Below are 20,613 nucleotides of genomic sequence, written 5' to 3'. Positions count from 1 at the left end.
TAGTATAATATAATATAATATATAATATAATAATGCAGTGGGCTGGCGCCCTGCCCGGGGTTTGTTTCCTGCCTTGTGCCCTATATTGGCTGGTATTGGCTCCAGCAGACCCCCGTGACCCTGTAGTTAAGATATAGCAGGTTGGATAATGGATGGATGTATGGATAATTTAATAAGTAGGCATGGTAGTGCAGTGGTAGCACTGCTGCCTCACTTTAAGTAGATTGGGGTCCAAGTCTCTAGTCCTCCCAGTGTGGACTTTGCATGTTCTCCCCATGTCTGTGTGGGTTACTTGAGGGTGTAAATTGGAGTGGATGAAGTGACAATTTCATCATACATGGATCAATGCATTCATTACAGAAGAATACAAGTACAGCATACAGTTCCAGCTAAAGCAATAAAACATCATGGAAGAATTGTTTTGTTTTTTTTAATTGAGATCTGAATGTGTAAACAGATGGAGCTTTGCAAACAGACCTAGAAGAAGAGTTCCAGACATCAGAATCCAGTACTCTTATTGATGCACACTCACAAAAGGTTTGCAGTACAAGCCTTTGGAATGGCACAAAGGTCAGCATCAAAGGATCTCAGTTTTCTGTCTGGTTGGTAGGACTTAAGACAAAATGACAAATTTACAACTTGTTTTTGACTTCTCTTTGCCTATCAGCCTTTCTAGGCTTCTTTTAATAATGGGCTTGTCTACATGAGAACCATTATTAGTGTAAATTGTTCAACTTTTCTTTAAAATCAATTAAATGTCACAGCTTGTATTGCTGAAGTGCACCTAATTCAAAGCCCTTTACTTCAGCATGCTCAATGGAATGCTACATTCAACACATTCTTGATATTATCTATCTGACTGTCATCCATCCCTGTTTGCCTTTCTCTGGTCTGACAGTCTGCAGTGTTTCAGGACTCTTATCTCCACTGAGGCGTCCTGGTCTCATTTCCATCGCCTGCCCTCTCCTGACTTATTAAGAGCTCACTCAGAGGAGACTTGCTGATAAATGTCTGTGCGTGGGGCCATAAGCTGTGCAATCAGATTACTAAAATGGCTTATCTGTCACAGTCACTCACACACATAAAGGCTCAGTAGGGAGGGTGTTAAAAGGCCCAAATATTACAAACCACACAGAGAAAGTCACGCTATAAATAATAATAAGAGAACACCCACGGCGTGCATGTTCGAACTCCCACATCCAAAGTAGCCAGAACTGGAATCAGAGTGCAGCAGGATAATCTCTGACAGCAGTTACAGTTTGAAGACATAACAAGAAAAAGCATGAAAAAAGTACTGAGCAGTTATCATCAGTGGTGAGCTTTGTAATGTGGACATTAAACTTTTAATAATCAATCCACTTGTCCTTAACATGGTGCTCTGAGTGCTTGTGTAACCTCTGTCTCAGGTTGTCCGCTGTGTTGTGGTTTATGACAGAGGCCACAAAAAGGCGTTCGTCCAACAGCTCTGTAATTCTTTATTTCACTGTAATATAAAATTCTTACTGGGTCTCATCAGCTACATGCCCTGTAATACAAATGATATTTACGTTGTGAAATGACTCCAGCAACACAGGAAAAGACTTGGGGGCAGCCGCCCATATACTTGAAATAGGCTGCCAAATCTGACAGTTTAGTTCAAAATGAAAAGGTCTTGACAGACTTCAATCGAAAAACAGAACAGTTCAGACAGACAAACATGGCAGTTTTTAAAGTCAGACAGGGGGAATGACGTCATTGTGGCAGGAACCAGAAGTGGTGTCTCCTGGGCCCGGGACCACAAGTGACGTCATCAGCCCCAACACCGGAAGTGATGTCATCGGGCCTTGGGGGGCAGAAGGTGACGTCATTGAGTCTAGGTGGAATTTCCCGTGGTTGGTCTGTAGATGAAAAAGATGAAGGCACTCTGCTACCCCCTGGTCCAGCATGGAATTAGGCCTTTTTCTACCCTTTCAGTTACCTCCCATGCCCACATGGCCACATTTAAATATTAAAACAATAATGATTAGCAATAGCAACATTATAAGAAGCCAAAAGGAAAAGCCTAACCTCACAGCAGCCATTACAGAGCTGAGAGTGTGCCCAGAGGCATGTGCCCCTTTTCCCTTTAGAAATACACCATTTACATAACAGGGTTTTGATGATGTTAGCTACCTGCCAGCTCTGCAATGGCTCTGTCTCCAATTAAAATTAAACTTATCAAGATAGATGGATGGTCTCAAGCACAGGAGGCTGCATGGAGAGGTATTCCAGGTCTTCAAAATCCTCAATGGCATTGATTAATTTTTTCAACTAAAGGGTGATTCAAGTATGTGAGGAAAACAGTGGAAATTAAGGGGAAGTGCATTTAAGACTGAAGTCAGGAGTTGTGGGTATCTGGAAAAAAACAACCAAGACATGTAGTTGTAGCAGAAATCTTGACAAACTTTAAGAAGAACCTCAATGAGATATTGGGACTGCTTAAGCTGTTAGCTAAACAAACGAGCCAGATGGACTGAATGGTCTCCTCTCACAAATCAAATTTCTTGTGTCCTTGCTGTATGTATAAAGAGAGAGTCATGTTTTTCTGTGACATTTTGGAGAGAATGACAGGTGTGAGACCACAGAGGTAGATAGATAAGCATAGAACTTAATGGCCAAAAGAAAGCAGCATGTGCTCTCGAATGAAAAGTAAGGCCATGTTGTCCTTGTAAAGGTGAGGTCTGGGGTGGTTAGCTGTTTCCCTCAGTCTGTCAGCCGGTGGCACAAAGTGGAGGGTGTGGTAACATGTGAAGCTTTTAAGTGAGTCAGCCCTGGGACCAAACCCTTTAAAGCTCTGCAGTGTTCATGGGTACAGTGGTCTCTGAAGCTACTAATCAGCCGTCTAACTAGGTGACCTCATAGATTGTTATTCTGCACTTGCAAGTAATTTTGGGTTTGACCATAAGTGACTCCAGGAGGAGGTTTAAAACCACGTCAGTTCAGTATCCCCATGACTAAAAAGCTAAAACAACACTACAGGAAGGATGAAGGCATGCCAGCATAAAGATGGGGTGTGGGGGGAGAGATTGGAGAAGATGAAGGTAATAATCTTCTTCTTCTTCTTTCGGCTGCTCCTGTTAGGGGTTGCCACAGTGGATCATCTTCTTCCATATCTTTCTGTCCTCTACTTCTTGCTCTGTTACACCCATCACCTGCAAGACCCCTCTCACCACATCCATAAACCTCCTCTTAGGCCTTGCTCTTTTCCTCTTCCCTGGCAGCTCTATCCTTAGCATCCTTTTCCCAATATACTCAGCATCTCTCCTCTGCACATGTCCAAACCAATGCAGTCTCACCTCTCTGACTTTGTCTCCTAACCGTCCAACATGAGCTGACCCTCTGATGTACTCATTTCTAATCCTGTCCATCCTCGTCACTCCCATTGCAAATCTTAGCATCTTTAACTCTGCCACCTCCTGCTCTGTCTCCTACATTCTGGTCAGTGCCACCATCTCCAACCCATGTAACATAGCTGGTCTCACTACCATCCTGTAGACCTTCCCTTTCACTCTTGCTGATATCCATCTGTCACAAATCACTCCTGACACTCTTCTCACCCATTCCACCCTGCCTGCACTCTCTTTTTCACCTCTCTTCCACAATCCCCATTACTCTGAATTGTTGACCCCAAATACTGTATTTAAACTCATCCACCTTCACCAACTCTACTCCTTGCATCCTCACCATTCCACTGACCTCCCTCTCATTTACACATATGTATTTTGTCTTATTCCTACTGACTTTCATTCCTCTCCTCTCTAGAGTATATCTCCACTTCTCCAGGGTCTCCTCAACCTGCTCCCTACTATCACTACAGATCACAATGTCATCAGCAAACATCATAGTCCACGGGGACTCCTGTCTAATCTCATCTGTCAACTTGTCCATCACCATTGCAAATAAGAAAGGGCTCAGAGCTGATCTCTGATGTAATCCCACCTCCACATTGAATGCACCCATCATTCCTACTGCAGACCTCACCACTGTCACATTTCCCTCGTACATATCCTGTACAACTCTTATGTACTTCTCTGCAACTCCCGACTTCATCATAAAATACCACAGCTCCTCTCAAGGCACCCTGTCATATGCTTTCTCCAGTCCCAGAAAGACGCAATGCAACTCCTTCTGGCCTTCTCCATCAATATCCTCAGAGCAAACATCGCATCTGTGGTGCTCTTTCCTGGCATGAAACCATACTGCTGCTCACTAATCATCACCTCACTTCTTAACCTAGCTTCTACTACTCATCAATTTTATTCCCCTGTAGTTACTACAGTCCTGCATATCCCCCTTATTCTTAAATATCGGCACCATTACACTTCTTCTCCACTCCTCAGGCATCCTCTCACTTTCCAAGATTCCATTAAACAATCTGGTTAAAAACTTCACTGCCATCTCTCCTAAACACCTTCATGCTTCCACAGGTATGTCATCTGGACCAACAGCTTTTCCATTTTTATTTTCTTCATAGCTGTCCTTACTTCATTCTTGCTAATCCATTGAACTTCCTGATTTACTATCTCCACATCATCCAACCTTCTCTCTCTCTCGTTCTCTTCATTCATCAGCTTCTCAAAGTACTCTTTCCATCTGCTCAGCATACTCTCCTCGCTTGTGAGTGCGTTTCCATCTTTATCACCCTAACCTGCTGCACAGCTCGGTCCCTCTGTCTAGCCAATCGGTACAGGACCTTTTCTCCCTCCTTAGTGTCCAACCTCTCATACAACTCATCATACACCTTTTCTTTAGCCTTCACCACCTCTCTCTTCACCTTGCACCTTATCTCCTTGTACTTTTGTCTACTTTCTGCATCTCTCTGACTATCCCACTTCTTCTTTGCCATCCTCTTCCTCTGTATACTCTCCTGTACTGTCCCATTCCACCAGCAGGTTTCCTTGTCCTCCTTCCTCTGTCCAGATATCACGCCAAGCACCTTTCTTGCTGTCACCCTTACTACAACTGCTGTAGTTTTCCAGCTGTCTGGCAACTCTTCACTGCCACCCAGTGCCTGTCTCACCTTCTCCCTAAACTCAACCTTGCAGTGTTCCTTTTTCAACTTCCACCATTTGATCCTTGGCTCTGCCCTCCCTCTCCTCCACTTCTTCTTGATCTCCAATGTTATCCTACAAACCACAATCCTATGCTGCCTAACTACACTTTCCCCTGCCACCATTTTGCAGTCTTCAATCTCCTGCAGATTGACTCTTCTGTATAGGATGTAATCTACCTGTGTGCATCTTCCTCCACTCTTGTACGTCAGTCTATGTTCCTCCCGCTTCTTAAAATATGTATTCACCACAGCCATGTCCATCCTTTTTGCAAAATCCATTATCTTCTGACCTTCTTCATTCCTCTCCTTGACACCACACCTGCCCATCACCTGCTCATCTCCTCTGTTCCCTTCACCAACATGTCCATTGAAATCCACTCCAATCACCACTTTACTGTATGTCCCTTGGGTACACTGTTCATCACCTCATCCAACTCCCTCCAGAAATCTTCTTTCTCATCCATCGAACACCCAACTTGCCAGGCATATGCACTAACAACATTGGTCATCACACCTCCAATTTCCAGCTATATAATCACTACTCTGTCTGACACTCTTTTCACCTCCAAAACACTCTTGACATACTGTTCCTTCAGAATAATCCCTACTCCATTTCTCTCCACACCATGACAGAACAATTTGAATCCACCTCCAATCCACCTGGCCTTACTCCCCTTCAATTTAGTCTCTTGTACGCACAATTAATCAACCTTCCTTCTGTCCATGATATTGGCTAACTCTCTCCCCTTACCAGTCATACTGCTAACATTCAAAGTTCCTACCCTCAGTTCCACTCTCTTTACCTTCCTCCTCTCCTCTTTCCTCCGAATGCATCACAATCCCCCCCACCCCCCCAGCCTCCTCTTCTCCTTCTTCGGCCAACAGTAACCAAATTTCCGCCAGCACCCTGTTGGCTAACAGTACTGGTGGTGACCGTTGCTAACCCAGGGCTCGACCTATCCAGTATCGCATATTGATCTGGCAAAATTTTACACCAGATGCCCTTCCTGGCGTAACCCTACTCACTTAACCAGGCTTGGGACCGGCACGAAGAAACACACTGGTTTGTGCATCCCCTTTGGCTGGGTTATGAAGACAATAATAATAATAATAATAATAATAATTCTTTACACTTATATAGTGCCGTTCTCACTACTCAAAGTGTTTCAGTGAATGGGTAGCCACTTCAACCACCACTAATGTGTAGCATCCATCTGAATGATGCAATGGCAGACATTTTTTGCCAGCACACTCACCACACATTAGCTATTAAGTGGTGAAGTGGTGAGAGAGAGAGCCAGTTAGAGACAGGAAATGATCAGGGGGTCAGAAGGCTGTGGAGGGAAATTCAGCCTGGACATCAGGAAACACCTTACACTTTCTGAAGGATGCCCATGGATTTTTAATGACCACAGAGAGTCAGGACCTCAATTTTACATCTCATCCAAAGGTTTGTGCCATATTTACATCACATTGTGCCCATCACTGCACTTGGACATTGGGATCCACATTCAGACCACAGGGTAAGTGCCCCCTGCTGGCCTCACCAACACCTCTTCCTACAGTAACCCAAGCTTCTCCTAGGTGGTCTCCCATCCATGTTTTAGCTGGGACATTTAGCCTGAACATGCTTAGCTTCAGGTGGATGACCTGTTCTGAAGTGCAGATGGCATGGATGCTGACTGTAGGTAGTCACTTACACAGTACTGTGCTTTGAGGTGGGCATGAACATGAGCTACCTCACTGATTAGATGAGGTAGTGAGACCTATGCAGGTAGTTCCAGAGTAACAGTAGGTGGAGTTGTCATTATTTTCTGTCCCCCTGTGTGCGTCATTTATCTAATAATGTGCCATGTCTATTTCAGTGTGATATGATGGTACCTACTCTTATTATAATATATTAACACGCACAAAAACAAATATGAGTACATGTGTATTGACATGTCTCCACAGTAGAAGTATTTGTTGAAGGGAAAATTAAGGAAATTAAACAAGTAAGTAAGCTAAGTAAGGGAATGGTTTGCCTTGTATAATATGTTAAATTTTAGTATTGTGAAAAATGATTAAGACTTTTTTTCACTTCCTAGCCCAACTCCAGAGATTGAATGGACTAAAGTAAATGGAGACCTACCACAAGGGAGAACAAAGAAGGAGAACTTTGGAAAACTTCTTATAATATCTAAAGTTACAGACATGGACGACGGAAAATATAAATGCAGTGCTGCCAATGATTTAGGAAGTGTAGAGCATTATTTCTATCTTACAGTTGAAGGTAAATGCTTTACAATTTTCAGTATCTGTCACTAATTTAAGTCTTAATTGATGTCATTTTTTATATGATCTCTTTAAATTTTTTAAGAATCTTACCTAAAATTATTTGCAGCCAAGGAGCCAGTGGAATGAGATTTGTTGCTGTTGTTGTTGCACAAAGCCAATAGCAGATGCCAGCTCTGAATATTAAGTTTCTTATAAATGTCCCTGGCACCAGAGTGCTTAGGGCCCAAGATCAGTGACTTTCTTTGTAGTCATGTTGATAGAGCCAAAGTTTTAAAGATGGGTGCTGAGCTGCCAGCTGATCATCATTTGTGGTGTGCTTGGCAGACCAATAAAAGATAAACTGGTAGTGAGGGCATTCTGAGAATGGCTATTACACGTCTGAGCGAAATATGAAATGCAACTGGAAATTGTTCAAGACCTCAGTAGTTGCGAGTAGCTGTTAGTGTCGGGGCATAAAATACGCCAAAGATTCCCACCTTGAAAGAAGGCTCTAGGAGTCGAAGGGCAGGCAAACAGAGTAATTAATTTTATCGCAATAAACAATCACGCAGACTCGACCCAATTAGGTCAAACTAAGCTGACCCTCAAACAAGCCAAAAATCACAGTTTGTATAATAATTTCTTATCATCTTGACCTCGCTCGTAACAATGCCTTTGCTGTCTATTCTGACTCCCTACTCCAGCTGGCTTCTCGCGGGCCCTTTCTTGGCCAACAATATTGTTCTCAGCTTATCGCTTGTCTTCATTCTTAGCTTCCCTTAATTCCTAACTAATAATAATTCTTTGTATTTATATAGCGCTTTCTCACTACTCAAAGCACTCAGCAATTGTATGTTAAGGGCCCAACAGAGCAGAGTCCCTATTGGCATTTATGGGATTTGAACCGGCAACCTTCCAATTGCCAGTGCAGATCCCTAGCCTTCAAACAACAGGTGTTCCCCCTTCTCTGACCTCAGGCAGTTTCTGTGCGTCATTCTTCTCCCTTCTCTATCTTTCTGAATTACTAAATATTGGTGGTTTCTCTCTGAGCTTAACTAAAAAAGAAATATGGCAAATGCCATTATTTAACTATTTACTTGACATACCTAATTTGCACTAAGTTTAATGCTTATATACATTCTTACTAAGTTTACATCTATCCATGCCAATACATTACTTTTTATTTTCTATATTAGCAGAAGGGTATGTGTGCTGCTCAGTAGGCCAATTTTGGAGGAGTCTCAGTCATCTTTAAAGAGTCCCAGGCATGCAGTCCAGTGACACAGAGAGGCAAGCAGGAGATCATGAAGGTTGTCTGCAACAAAGCGGGGCAAATATTGATCAAAAATTAAATTGATGGGTTAATGAAAGTTTTATTATTTAGGGAGAAAAACTCGGTTAAGGAAGGTGTATTAGCAAACATCCTTCACTTTTTATATTTGTTGTAGGTCCAGTGGAAGCACTGGGATTTTGCTGGTCAGGGATTTGCTTGCCCTCTAATGGTAAAAAGTGTTTAATCCTTTTTGTATATGAACACAGAAATGGATAAGGTAAAAGTGAATAGCACAACACTATAGTGGAAAAGTGTGGCAAACTCCCTTCCGGTAGGTTCAGTGGGGTAAACATTTAGTTTGCTTTCACTTATTTTTACTTTCAGTTTCTTTCTAGTAAAAACAAGTTCTAAAAACTGAACCTGTACTTTTTCAGTGGCAGAAAAGTAGGGAGTTGTTTTCTAAAATAAATGAGTCTTGTAAAAAAAGGCACAAGCAAAGATGAAGAGTTGGGGTACCAATGGTGAATCCCATATAACTGAAAAAGGTTTTAAGAAAAATGTAGCAACAGCTGTCACATGGAGATGTCTTTCTAGTTGCAAGTCTGTTGTAAGACTGGCTGCCAACTTGGTGGTGGCTCATTTAAGATTGTTGGCAGGAAGGGTCAGTTTCAAGTTGACAGATCTGGAAGTGACATCTGTGATCTTTTTGTCATCATTCTTCATGTCTGGAGGCAAAAGAAAAGGAGAGGTATGAGGTGACAGTGCCAACCCTTGAAACATCATTCATCTGTTTTCTTCAGTGTGATCTTTAACAGTCGGATCAACAGGGTTCTAAAGATTGGGTTTTCCAGATGCTTTTAAAATAGATAGATAGATAGATAGATAGATAGATAGATAGATAGATAGATAGATAGATAGATAGATAGATAGATAGATAGATAGATAGATAGATAGATAGATAGATAGATAGATAGATAGATAGATAGATAGATAGATAGATAGATAGATAGATAGATACTTTATTAATCCCAAGGGGAAATTCACATAATCCAGCAGCAGCATACTGATAAAGAACAATATTAAATTAAAGAGTGATAACAATGCAGGTATACAGACAGACAATAACTTTGTATAATTTTAACGTTTACCCCCCCGGGTGGAATTGAAGAGTCGAATAGTGTGGGGGAGGAATGATGTCCTCAGTCTGTCAGTGGAGCAGGACAGTGACAGCAGTCTGTCGCTGAAGCTGCTCCTCTGTCTGGAGATGATACTGTTTAGTGGATGCAGTGGATTCTCCATGATTGACAGGAGCCTGCTGAGTGCCCGTCGCTCTGCCACGGATGTCAAACTGTCCAGCTCCATGCCTACAATAGAGCCTGCCTTCCTCAACAGTTTGTCCAGGCATGAGGCGTCCCTATTCTTTATGCTGCTTCCCCAGCACACCACCGCATAGAAGAGGGCGCTCACCACAACCGCCTGATAGAACATCTGCAGCATCTTATTGCAGATGTTGAAGGACGCCAGCCTTCTAAGGAAGTATAGTCTGTCCTTTCTTACACAGAGCATCAGTATTGGCAGTCCAGTCCAATTTATCACCCAGCTGCACTCCCAGGTATTTATAGGTCTGCACCATCTGCACACAGTCACCTCTGATGATCACAGGGTCCATGAGGGGCCTGGTCCTCCTAAAATCCACCACCAGCTCCTTGATTTTGCTGGTGTTCAGTTGTAGGTAGTTTGAGTCACACCATTTAACAAAGTCCTTGTTTAAGTTCCTATACTCCTCTTCCTGCCCACTCCTGATGCAGCCCATGATAGCAGTGTCGTCAGCGAACTTTTGCACGTGGCAGGACTCCAAGTTGTATTGGAAGTCCGATGTATATAGGCTGAACAGGACCGGAGAAAGTACAGTCCCCTGCGGTGCTCCTGTGTTGCTGATCACAATGTCAGACTTGCAGTTCCTGAGACGCACTGAGGTCTGTCTGTAAGATAGTCCACGATGTCTGAATGTCTGAGTTTAAGCCATCTACTCAAGAATGGTTATCTAAATTCCTCAATCCCTGACAGTTTTCTAAAGATCTTTTTCAAAACAGTTTTGGAAATACTACAGAAAAAATTAAACAAATTATAATAGATGGTCTACATTCCCTCTTACCTAAAGAGGAAGAATTTAAACAGTCAAAATAAACAAACATCCTCCCAAAGCTGCTATACCTATTGCAAAGTATCCCAATGTACATCAACAAATCATTCTTTAAGAAATCAGATTTAATCATAACATCATTCATATGAAAATAAAAATGGCCACACATCCAGAAGATCTAAAACAGAAGGTGGCATGGCACTCCCAAACTTTTAGATTTATTAGTAAGCGGCAAATATACTATAATGGACAGCATGCATGAGTGGTAGGCCAGCCCATCAGAACATCCTTCCTCAGCCAAGAGACAGTCAGGAGATGCCCTTGAAGAAGTGGGTCCGCTGGCGTTCCAGTTGTGGTAGACCAAAGATCCTTACCTGGTTGGGAGGCATGTAAAATGGGGAGACAGGTTTGGGGGGGAGGGGGGCAATCATGTGAATTTCCCATTGGGATTAATAAAGTATCTATCTATCTATCTATCTATCTATCTATCTATCTATCTATCTATCTATCTATCTATCTATCTATCTATCTATCTATCTATCTATCTATCTATCTATCTATCTATCTATCTATCTATCTATCTATCTATCTATCTATCTATCTATCAACTTTCTGTTGCTCCTGTTCCTCCAGTATGTTAGATGGTACTATACCTGAGGTTCAGCACCCATACAGACACTTGCATAGTATGCTGGGAACTGTAGTTCTGTGGAGCAGCTCTTTTGGGTTCCATAGATGCTGTTAGGGTGTGCTGCCGGGATTCATAGGCCCCATTCATGCAGATTTCTTCTTAATCTGGAAGTGATTCCTATGGGCTATGCCCTGGCACCACAAATACTCCCAGCTCCAATTTAAAGGAGCCACTCTGCCTTACCCAAGGAATCCACATCAGGAGGCAGAAGACAAAGCTCAGTGCAAGGAGAAGGAAAGACATTGGAATATCTGTGTGTGTCTTCAATTGTTTTTTGGTGTAATTTAAGGTACTGTGTTTAATAAACAGAGTGTAACTGAACCTGTGACTGTGTTGAGTGTAAGTGAGTCTGAGATTTGGGACACGGTAGTCCCCTGAACTGGTTGCAATACATGCAATAAAGTTTTGGAAATTCAAAGAAATTCATGAATTTATACCAGCCTTGTTTGCAAGAGAAAGCAAATCTTGTTCTAAATCTTTTTTGTGTGTCCTGCTGTGTGATCCGATCAATACTAACTATCATCTGTTTACCAGCAATCCAGTCATCTAGTTACCTAGAATATGAAACCAATGCAGGATACATTTCAAGGTAGAATAGCTCTTATATGTTGCTCCTACACACAATAATCACCTTTTTCAGCGTTCTTAAACCTGCTCAGGATTTAACCAATGGAAAACGCCAGGAATGAAGACTCTTCTATAGTTAATATATTTGCGTGTTATAAACGGGTATGCTCCAAATTTAATTTTCCAGCCACCATATGTTCTCGCATTTAAGTTCTCTCGCGAATAAGTCGGGGCTTAATTTTACCGTATAATTTCCGGTATTTTATAATGTTGGTCGTATAAGTCGAATGCAGAAAACTCACGCTATTGATCCAAGAGATTATGATACGCTAACGGCCACCTGAGAGAGTCACCACGGAGCACACATCCTTTTTTTTCTGTGTATTGTGCCTACGTGACCACACAGTAATACCCAAACTGTTCCGAAGCGACGTTTGCACTGTTTTGTGTTTTTTGTATCTCACACCCTCATACACCTTTATCATAAGAGCTATCCCTTATTTACGGCAGAGAGTTCAATCAGAAGTAAATATGAAGCTGGTTTTAAATGCAAAGTCATTGAAGTGGCAAAAGAAATTGGTCACTGTGCTGCTGCAGCAAAATTCGATGTGTCTGAGAAACTGATGTAAGATGGGATTAGGCAAAGAGATGCAAAACAAAAGAAAATGAAGTGTCATATTTTTGAACGGGCGAATAAGTCGGGGTTTGATCTTATGATCGATTTTTCAGGTTTCAAGACCAGAATTGTACACAAGTATATACAGTACTCATTTTTTTTCTACATAAAATTATACATTTTGTTCTAAGAAGCCTATCCAACTTTCTACACTTTACACCCATATCTATCCCAGTGGCCATACTTGTTAATCTTGATGAAGACTCAGACAACATTTCAACAACATCTAAAAATATTTCAAATAATCTGTCCTTCAAAGAGCCTAGGGAACAATGGGAATGGGATCCTTCATTCAGCATTTTAGTAAAGGAATGGAAGTCAGCCATACACAGAATTCCCTCTAGCTCTATATGTGCTAAGCATTCCATAATTCAGCCAAAAATCTTCCATCACTCACATTTGCCTCATTTAAAATTGTCTAAAATGTACCCAGGGCATGTGAACATCGCCATCTAGCTTCAGCATCACTAGGCCACTTGTTTTCCCGAGTGCTCTAAATTAACATCATTTTGGACAAACATTTTTACGTCTCAGACAGCCATAGTGCCACAGTGATTCCTAATCCATTAAGGGCGATATTAGAGTGAAATCATATGAAATATTTAATATTGTAGACCATGCTACCAGCACGCAGACTGGACTGGAAGATTCCAATTCACCTTCGATAACTTAGTGGGTAAGCGAATCAAATTCTCTCTTAGAGGTTATGCCCAAAACTTTTTAAAACATGACAAGAATTATTTAACATCATTTTAGAATAAGCGTGTTGGGCCTATGATTGGCTCTTTTATGCTGTTCATTGTTCTAGCATATTTAAAAAATTAGATTTTTTCATGCCTCTCTTTATTTTCTCATTCTCTGGTTTTGTGTTTCCTTTTGCATTGTTATTGTTTCTTTGTTTTCTTTGGATTGATTTTGAAGAAAATTGCTGTATCTGTTATACTGTATGAAGTTTCAGCCCCAAACACAAACAGACACCGAGGAAAACGTTCCAAAACACACACTTGTATTGCTGTCTCCTGCACATAGCACCAAACAATGCACAAATCAGCACAAATCGCTCGCAATCCTCTTTCCTTTCCTTTCTTTCTCTTTCCTTTTTTCTTCCACCTCTGCTCCTCTCTCTCAAGCTCTCTCCTCTGCCTCCCCACTCCTGCTCCTTTTATGTTGCACCCGGATGTGCTTCAGGTGCATCCTGATGAATTTCCTGCAGCACTTCCTGGCGTGGCGGAAGTGCTGCAGTCCACGGATCTAGAATGATCCGGGTGCCCCTTGGCGATGGCCACGAGTCCCAACAGGGTTGAGCTTCTAAGCTCCATTCCCGTGACCTCGATACAATCCGGGGGCTGCCCTCTTGCATCAGGGGGGAAGATAATGCCTCTCTCCCAGTCCTTCTGCTCTCCAGGCATCCCGACCGGGCAAGAGTCCCAACCGTCCACCACAACTGTTATTATGATTTATTTCATTGAGGAATATGCCATTGTAATATTTTGCTTTTTGAAAATAAAGAAAAAAATTATTAAAAAAAAGATCTTAGAAAAAAGTGTTTTTCAACGGTTTTCTAACTTCCTGAATGAGAGCAGTATTCTTGACAAATTGCGTTCTACCTTTAGGCCTATAGATACAGCTTTGGTAAGGTGATGTGAAACGTAATGACAAAATGGCCGTATTTCAGCTGTTACGCTCTCAGATTTACTGTAAGTGCTGCACGTGGCACTTGAAATCTCAAAGTACCAATCAAGCAATTAGCAGACCGCTGTTTGTAACACAGTCTTACGTTGGTTTAACTTGTACCTCAATGGAGAAGTCCATTCAACCGCACATGGCATTTCTCCAAGTTGGTTGGTCGAGAATTATTGAAATCCATAGCAGTACAGGACATTGGCGTGGCAGTTTCAATTAACCAGCTGCCACTCAAGATTACATTTCTGGATGAATACCAATTCTCGTAAAAGAAAACAAGACTGAAAACTTCCTTAGAGAGAAAAATTCAAAAAGAGAAAATCTAAATAAACTATAAAGCAACTTGATCTACAGATGGAATAGGAACTCAGCAACCTTGGCTTCTGGTAGATTCTAAGCTTCGTTTTAAATCATACAGATCTAACAATACATTTTCACTTAATTCAGGGTTGTGGGGGCCAGAACCAAAATCCAGCAGCACTGGCTATACAGCAGGATCAGCCCTTCCCAGGGAAAGTGTGACTTTTGTCATCCATCTTAATTTAGAAGATGTTAACAGTTCATAAATCTAATAAGTGCCTTTCTTAACCACACAGATCAAGGACATGTAGGGCAGGAATGTGTGCAAAAAAATGTACGAGGCACTGAGTGATATGTGTGTGTGCGTGTGTGTGTGTGTGTGTGTTATTTAATGAAAGTGTGGTGTAGTGCCTAAGGCTTTGGACTTCAGATCCCACTACTGACACCATGTGACCCTGAGCGAGTCACTGGACCTGCCTGTGCTCCAACTGGAAAGCCAATGCTGTAAGTTTCCTTGGATACATGAGTGAGCCAAGCAAGTAAATGTAAATGGCTGTGACTTTCCACTCAATGCCCTACCTAAAGTTGACGCAGAAACCTTAACAACCTTTTAGAAAACTCTGGATGAGATGTTGGGACAGCTTAACTATTAGCTAAACAAACGGGCTTGTTGGACTGAATGGTCTCCTCCCGTTTGTCAAATTTCTTATGTTCTTATGTTCTAAGTGGGTAAGCTGATTAGAAAACAAATTGATGAATTCGTGGCTAGTTTCTCATTGAATACACTATTTTAACTTCCCCATACAATGTATTCAACACATAGTGACAGAAGAGTATTGCAAGAACTTGATTGCATTATTTTTCAAAAGAATTGTATTATTTTGAAACAGTATTTCGTTATTTCACAAAAGATATTGCCTGCTGCAGTCAGTTTCAGCGTGCACAAGTGCTCGTGTCATCCAGGGAGAGATCCAGTGTGTGTGTAGCAAGCAATGAAGTGACAAGAACTGCACAAAAGGTAAAAGGATACATTTAGTTTTAACCAGGTTAAAGTTCATTGTGTTTAGTGCAGGTGTTTTAACTTAAACAAACATTCTGCCCTCACAGTGCCAGGGCCTGCTTGTAGTTTACATGTCCTCCCTGTGTTTGTGTGGATTGATTGGAATCAGTGAGTGTGCTTAACTGCATAAGATTACCTGTATTAACACTCAGCATTGTAAATATTTCAGTAATACTTCTCAGTTATCAACTGTTTAGTTCTTCATGTGCAATGAAATAAATGACATCCATCCTCTTTTTTCATCGCCGACCTGAACCCCTGAACATTTGGGCTATGAACACTGGCTGACGCCATCACATCATCCTGTTTCAAAACAATTCTTCTTCTTCTTCTTCTTCATTCGGCTGCTCCTGTTAGGGGTCACCACAGTGGATCATCTTCTTCCATATTATCCTGTCCTCCACATCTTGTTCTGTTACATCCAACACCTGCATGTCCTCTCTCACCATATCCATAAACCTTCGCTTAGGCCTTCCTCTTTTCCTCTTCCCTGGCAGCTCTATACTTAACATCCTTTTCCCAATATACCCAGCATCTCTCCTCAGCACATGTCCAAACCAACGCAATCTCGCCTCTCTGACTTTGTCTCCCAACCGTCCAACCTGAGCCAAACCTCTAATGTACTCATTTCTGATCCTATCCATCCTCGTCACACCCAGTGCAAATTTTAGCATCTTTGACTCTGCCACCTCCAGCTCTGTCTCCTGCTTTCTGGTCAGTGCCACCGTCTCCAACCCATATAACATAGCTGGTCTCACTACCATCCCGTAGACCTTCCCTTTCACTCTTGCTGATACCCGTCTGTCACAAATCACTCCTGACATTCTTCTCCACCCATTCCACCCTGCCTGCACTCTCTTTTTCACCTCTCTTCCACAATCCCCATTCCTCTGTACTGTTGATCCCAAATATTTAAACTCATCCACCTTCGCCAACTCTACTCCCTGCATCTTCACCATTCCACTGACCTCCCTCTCATTTACACACATGTATTCTGTCTTCTTCCTACTGACCTTCATTCCTCTCCTCTCTAGAGCATATCTCCACCTCTCCAGGGTCTATCGCTACAGATCACAGTGTCATCAGCAAACATCATAGTCTACGGGGACTCCTGTCTAATCATGTCTGTCAACCTGTCCATCACCATTGCAAATAAGAAAGGGCTGTTTCAAAATAATGTCTACACCAATTAGCTCGATTTCTTTGTTTCTTGCCTTTATACCCAGTGCTGTTGGGTCAGTCACTGTGACCCTAAACTGAGCAGATTAAATGTACCCCTCAGCACGTGTAGGATTAGATGTACAGTGTATGCCTGCAACGTCTGTTCAGTTCTTGTTCCTTACTGGCACGCTAAGCAGGTGCTTAATCCCTTCTTCTCTAGCTGAGCACATGTATGTTCGATGGCACTGACAGAAGCAGACAACATCTTTGCAAAATAACTCAATAATTATTGCAAATTAATGGAATTCTTTTGCAAAATAACACAATAATTATTGCAAAATAATACTATTTATTTTTCATCTGCAGAAATAAGCTTCTGTACATTTCCATAATTATGCAATAGTCTTATTGAAGAGATTGTATTTGAATCATTTTGCTGTTAATTTAGGTTATAAACTCTAATTTTTATCCTCCACATTTTAGAACCTCCTAAATGGTCATATAAGCCAGAGAGCACCATATACTCCATTGGAAGTGAAGTTCATCTAAAATGTGAAGCTGATGGCAAACCACGACCTATCATCGAATGGAAAGTTAACGGAAGACCCCTGAATGGTACACTAGATGAACAAATGCATATTTCTGATGCTTTTATTTTTCTGCTTCATAAAAACTGGCATGCTGATCACTTTAATTTTGTACATTTTGGTTTCAGAAGCACAGAAGAGAAACTTAGTGTTGACTGACAATAAAATTATCATTGCAAACGCACGTCCAGACAACAGTGCCGTCTACCAATGTGAAGCCGTCAACAAATATGGCACAATTCTTGCAAATGCTGTCATACTGGTAAAAAGTAAGTATCCAGGAATGTTTTGGCAATTACTTCTTATTGTTATTCCAGACTCCAGTCATCCAGCCATCCATCTCTGAGTCAGGACTACTCTGGCAGGAATGTGTGCAAGACAAGACCCTGCCATGAATGGGATTCCAGTCCATTAAAGGGCACACAAAGCAGGCATACTGCATGCTCAGTCACTCAACGTGAACTTTGGCTTGCCATTCAAACAGTCTTTGACCTGTCAAAGGAGGCATAAATATGGTGAGAACAAGCAGCCTCGACATATTTGGCACCCCACCATGGAATGTAACCAGGGTTCTAGTGCCAAGAGGCAGCAACAATAGCTACTGAGCCTTCAGCACACGTCTCCATTCTGCCTTCCCTTATGGATATTTTATGACTGCATTTTTGTTTTTTGTCCATGTGTTTATTATAGCATGTGTAATTTGGCGACATCATTTGCTCCATTTACTAACGAGAAGGGGTCTCTCTTGCTGTCTTTGTTCCTCACAGTCTCTCTTTTCCTAACACTCACTCAGTTGCTCCTTTTTGTTGTTCCATCTGCTGAGTTTCTCTATCAGCCCTTTGCACCCACCACTTGCATTGCTTCACTCGCTTACTTATTTACTTCCTTTTCCTTACCTTTGATTGCTCCCTATCTTACTCTTAGTGTAGTTGGCACTGACGCCATTGTGATTTTAAACCAACGGAGTGTTATTTTCTTTTGTAATACATTATTATTTTTTGTAACATGCTTTTATTTTACAAGATGAATTGCTTTCTACCTGCCTAATCCAATCTATAAAAACTTGAGCATACAACAGGAAAGCATTTAGTCCACTACCTTGTCTGGTCAGCTAATATCTAAGTCCTCCCCATTTGTCCTCCAAATATCACGTATTTAAACATTTCCTAGGTTTCCATTTCAAATACATAACTCAGTAGAATGTTTTAGATGCTCACAACCCTTTGATTGAAGAAGTGCATCCTGACTTAAGTCCTAAATACATTTGCTCTTAATTTCCAGTGGTCCATCATCTAACTGAACTAGAGTGGTGCTGAGGTGTCGCCCGTTGATTGGCTGCACTCTGGTCCTAATCTGGGATCCTGAGTTGGTTTGTCGTGTGGTGGGTGCGGCAATGTGCTGTACCAGCGTGTGCTCCTAACCTCTCTCATCATCCATCCAAGGTCTACTGCTTATCCAGGTCACAGGGTCAGCAGTCTATACAAAGATGCCTAGATGTTCCTTTTCCCTGCCACCTCGTCCTATTCTTCTGAGGTGTTCCCAAGCAAAATGAGAGATATAATCTCTTCAGCGTGTCCTGGGTCTGCCCCCACTTCTCATATCGGTTGGACATGCCTGAAACACCTCCACAGGGTGGTATCCAGGAGGCATCCTCATCGGACCCCCAAACCATCTCAATTGGCTTCTTTCGATGGGGAGGGGTGGTGGTTCTGCTTTGAGCTCTTCCTGAATTTCTGCAATCCACACCCCATCCACAGGGATGAAAAATCAAAAAAGAAATCTTCTAAATATCTTTTTGGTTTCTCCTTGACAATAATGAGATAAGGAAGAGATGAAATGGAGACATTGTCTTTTGTCTCTTGCTCTTCAGATTTTTCTCTTGCACACTTTACCCTGGTGGTCTCATAAGTGTCTCCTCTTGAGTTTCAGCGGAGATCTCAGCAAAGTCACACAATGGGCTCCAAGATTGTAAATAGTACCTTGACATTGTTTTTTGCAATTTCAAAGTAATTTGCATTGTGTGCTCAACAAAAGTTGGTGAAATGTATGGAGGATAGTAATAAAACACTTTACTATGATTACAAAGCTATAGTCATGGAAATGTACTGAAAAATATTATTAGTTGCTCTAATTTATATTGCTGTTCACCAATTAGATCATATTCATTCTAGAAGAAAAGGCAGGCAGTGGGGCACAATAATTAAGACTTTGGACTTCAAATCCTAAGATTGTGGATTCAGATCCCACTGTGTGACCCTGAGCAAGTCACTTCACCAGCCAGTGCCCCAATTGGTAAAACAATAGAAATGTAACTGATCATATCTCAATGTTGTAAGACACCTTGAATAAAGGCATCAGTACAATAAAAACATATCAAGTCTTGAAAGAGATTAATACAAGACTTTTTAAACCAAATTCTCAGTTTTGACTCCTTTTACCTCAATTGTATCACATGTCTCTTTTTTGTCTAAAGCTAGTTCTCCTAAGGAATTTTAGGAGCAACACCTGTGACAAAGCTGATTCTTAAATGAAATAAATATGAATCTCTTTTAAGTCTCATGAGCCATCAAAGATCAGCCTTTGAAGAGTAAAATTTTCCTCTGGGCATCTCTGTGGCTGAGCCCAGACACCCTGCAAAGGAAACTCATTTCTGCCGCTTGTATCTGTCATCTTGTTCTTTCGGTCACTTCCCACCACTCATGACCATAAGTGAAGGCTGCAACATCCATCGATCGGTAAATCAAGAACTTTGCCTTTCAGCTCAGCTGTCTCTTCATCATGCTTGACTGATACAACATCTGCATTACTGCGGAAATTCCCACTGGTATCCTTGATTAAGCAGTTCATTATATAACTGAAAGAATTCTGCTAAATCGGTTTTATTTGTGGGTGGAAAAGTAGTTAGAACTCTTCTTTCATCCATCCACCTTCTTCAGTTTTCAAATCCCATGCCCGGATGTTGTTTATGTGGAAAATTTGTATGTTTATCCCATGTCTGTGTAGGTTCTGCTCCAACATCATAAAAGAGGTGCTGGTCAGGCTAATTGCTGGTAGGCTCTTCTACTGTGGACTCAGAGGTTTAATTCACTGAGCCTGTCGCAGTAGAACATGCCCTTTAGTCCAAGGATGCACTTGGTTGTTCAGC

At 41.6% G+C, this 20,613-nt stretch overlaps 1 protein-coding gene across 3 annotated transcripts in view; it reads left to right on the top strand.

The window, feature by feature from the left end:
• chl1b (cell adhesion molecule L1-like b) overlaps positions 1–20,613 on the top strand; it is a 173,576-nt gene that overhangs the window by 97,394 nt on the left and 55,569 nt on the right. For all 3 annotated transcript variants that reach the window (XM_051922351.1, XM_028793721.2, XM_028793720.2), the window contains 3 exons: positions 7,159–7,343; positions 17,365–17,496; positions 17,597–17,737. In XM_051922351.1, coding sequence (XP_051778311.1) covers positions 7,159–7,343; positions 17,365–17,496; positions 17,597–17,737 — 458 coding nt within the window. The remainder of the gene's footprint in view (positions 1–7,158; positions 7,344–17,364; positions 17,497–17,596; positions 17,738–20,613) is intronic.

This window comes from Erpetoichthys calabaricus, chromosome 2 (genome assembly GCF_900747795.2).
Source record: "Erpetoichthys calabaricus chromosome 2, fErpCal1.3, whole genome shotgun sequence".
NCBI lineage: Eukaryota > Metazoa > Chordata > Cladistia > Polypteriformes > Polypteridae > Erpetoichthys > Erpetoichthys calabaricus.
The sequence above is the reverse complement of the archived record's forward strand: the minus strand, read 5'-3'. Positions and strand labels throughout refer to the sequence as shown.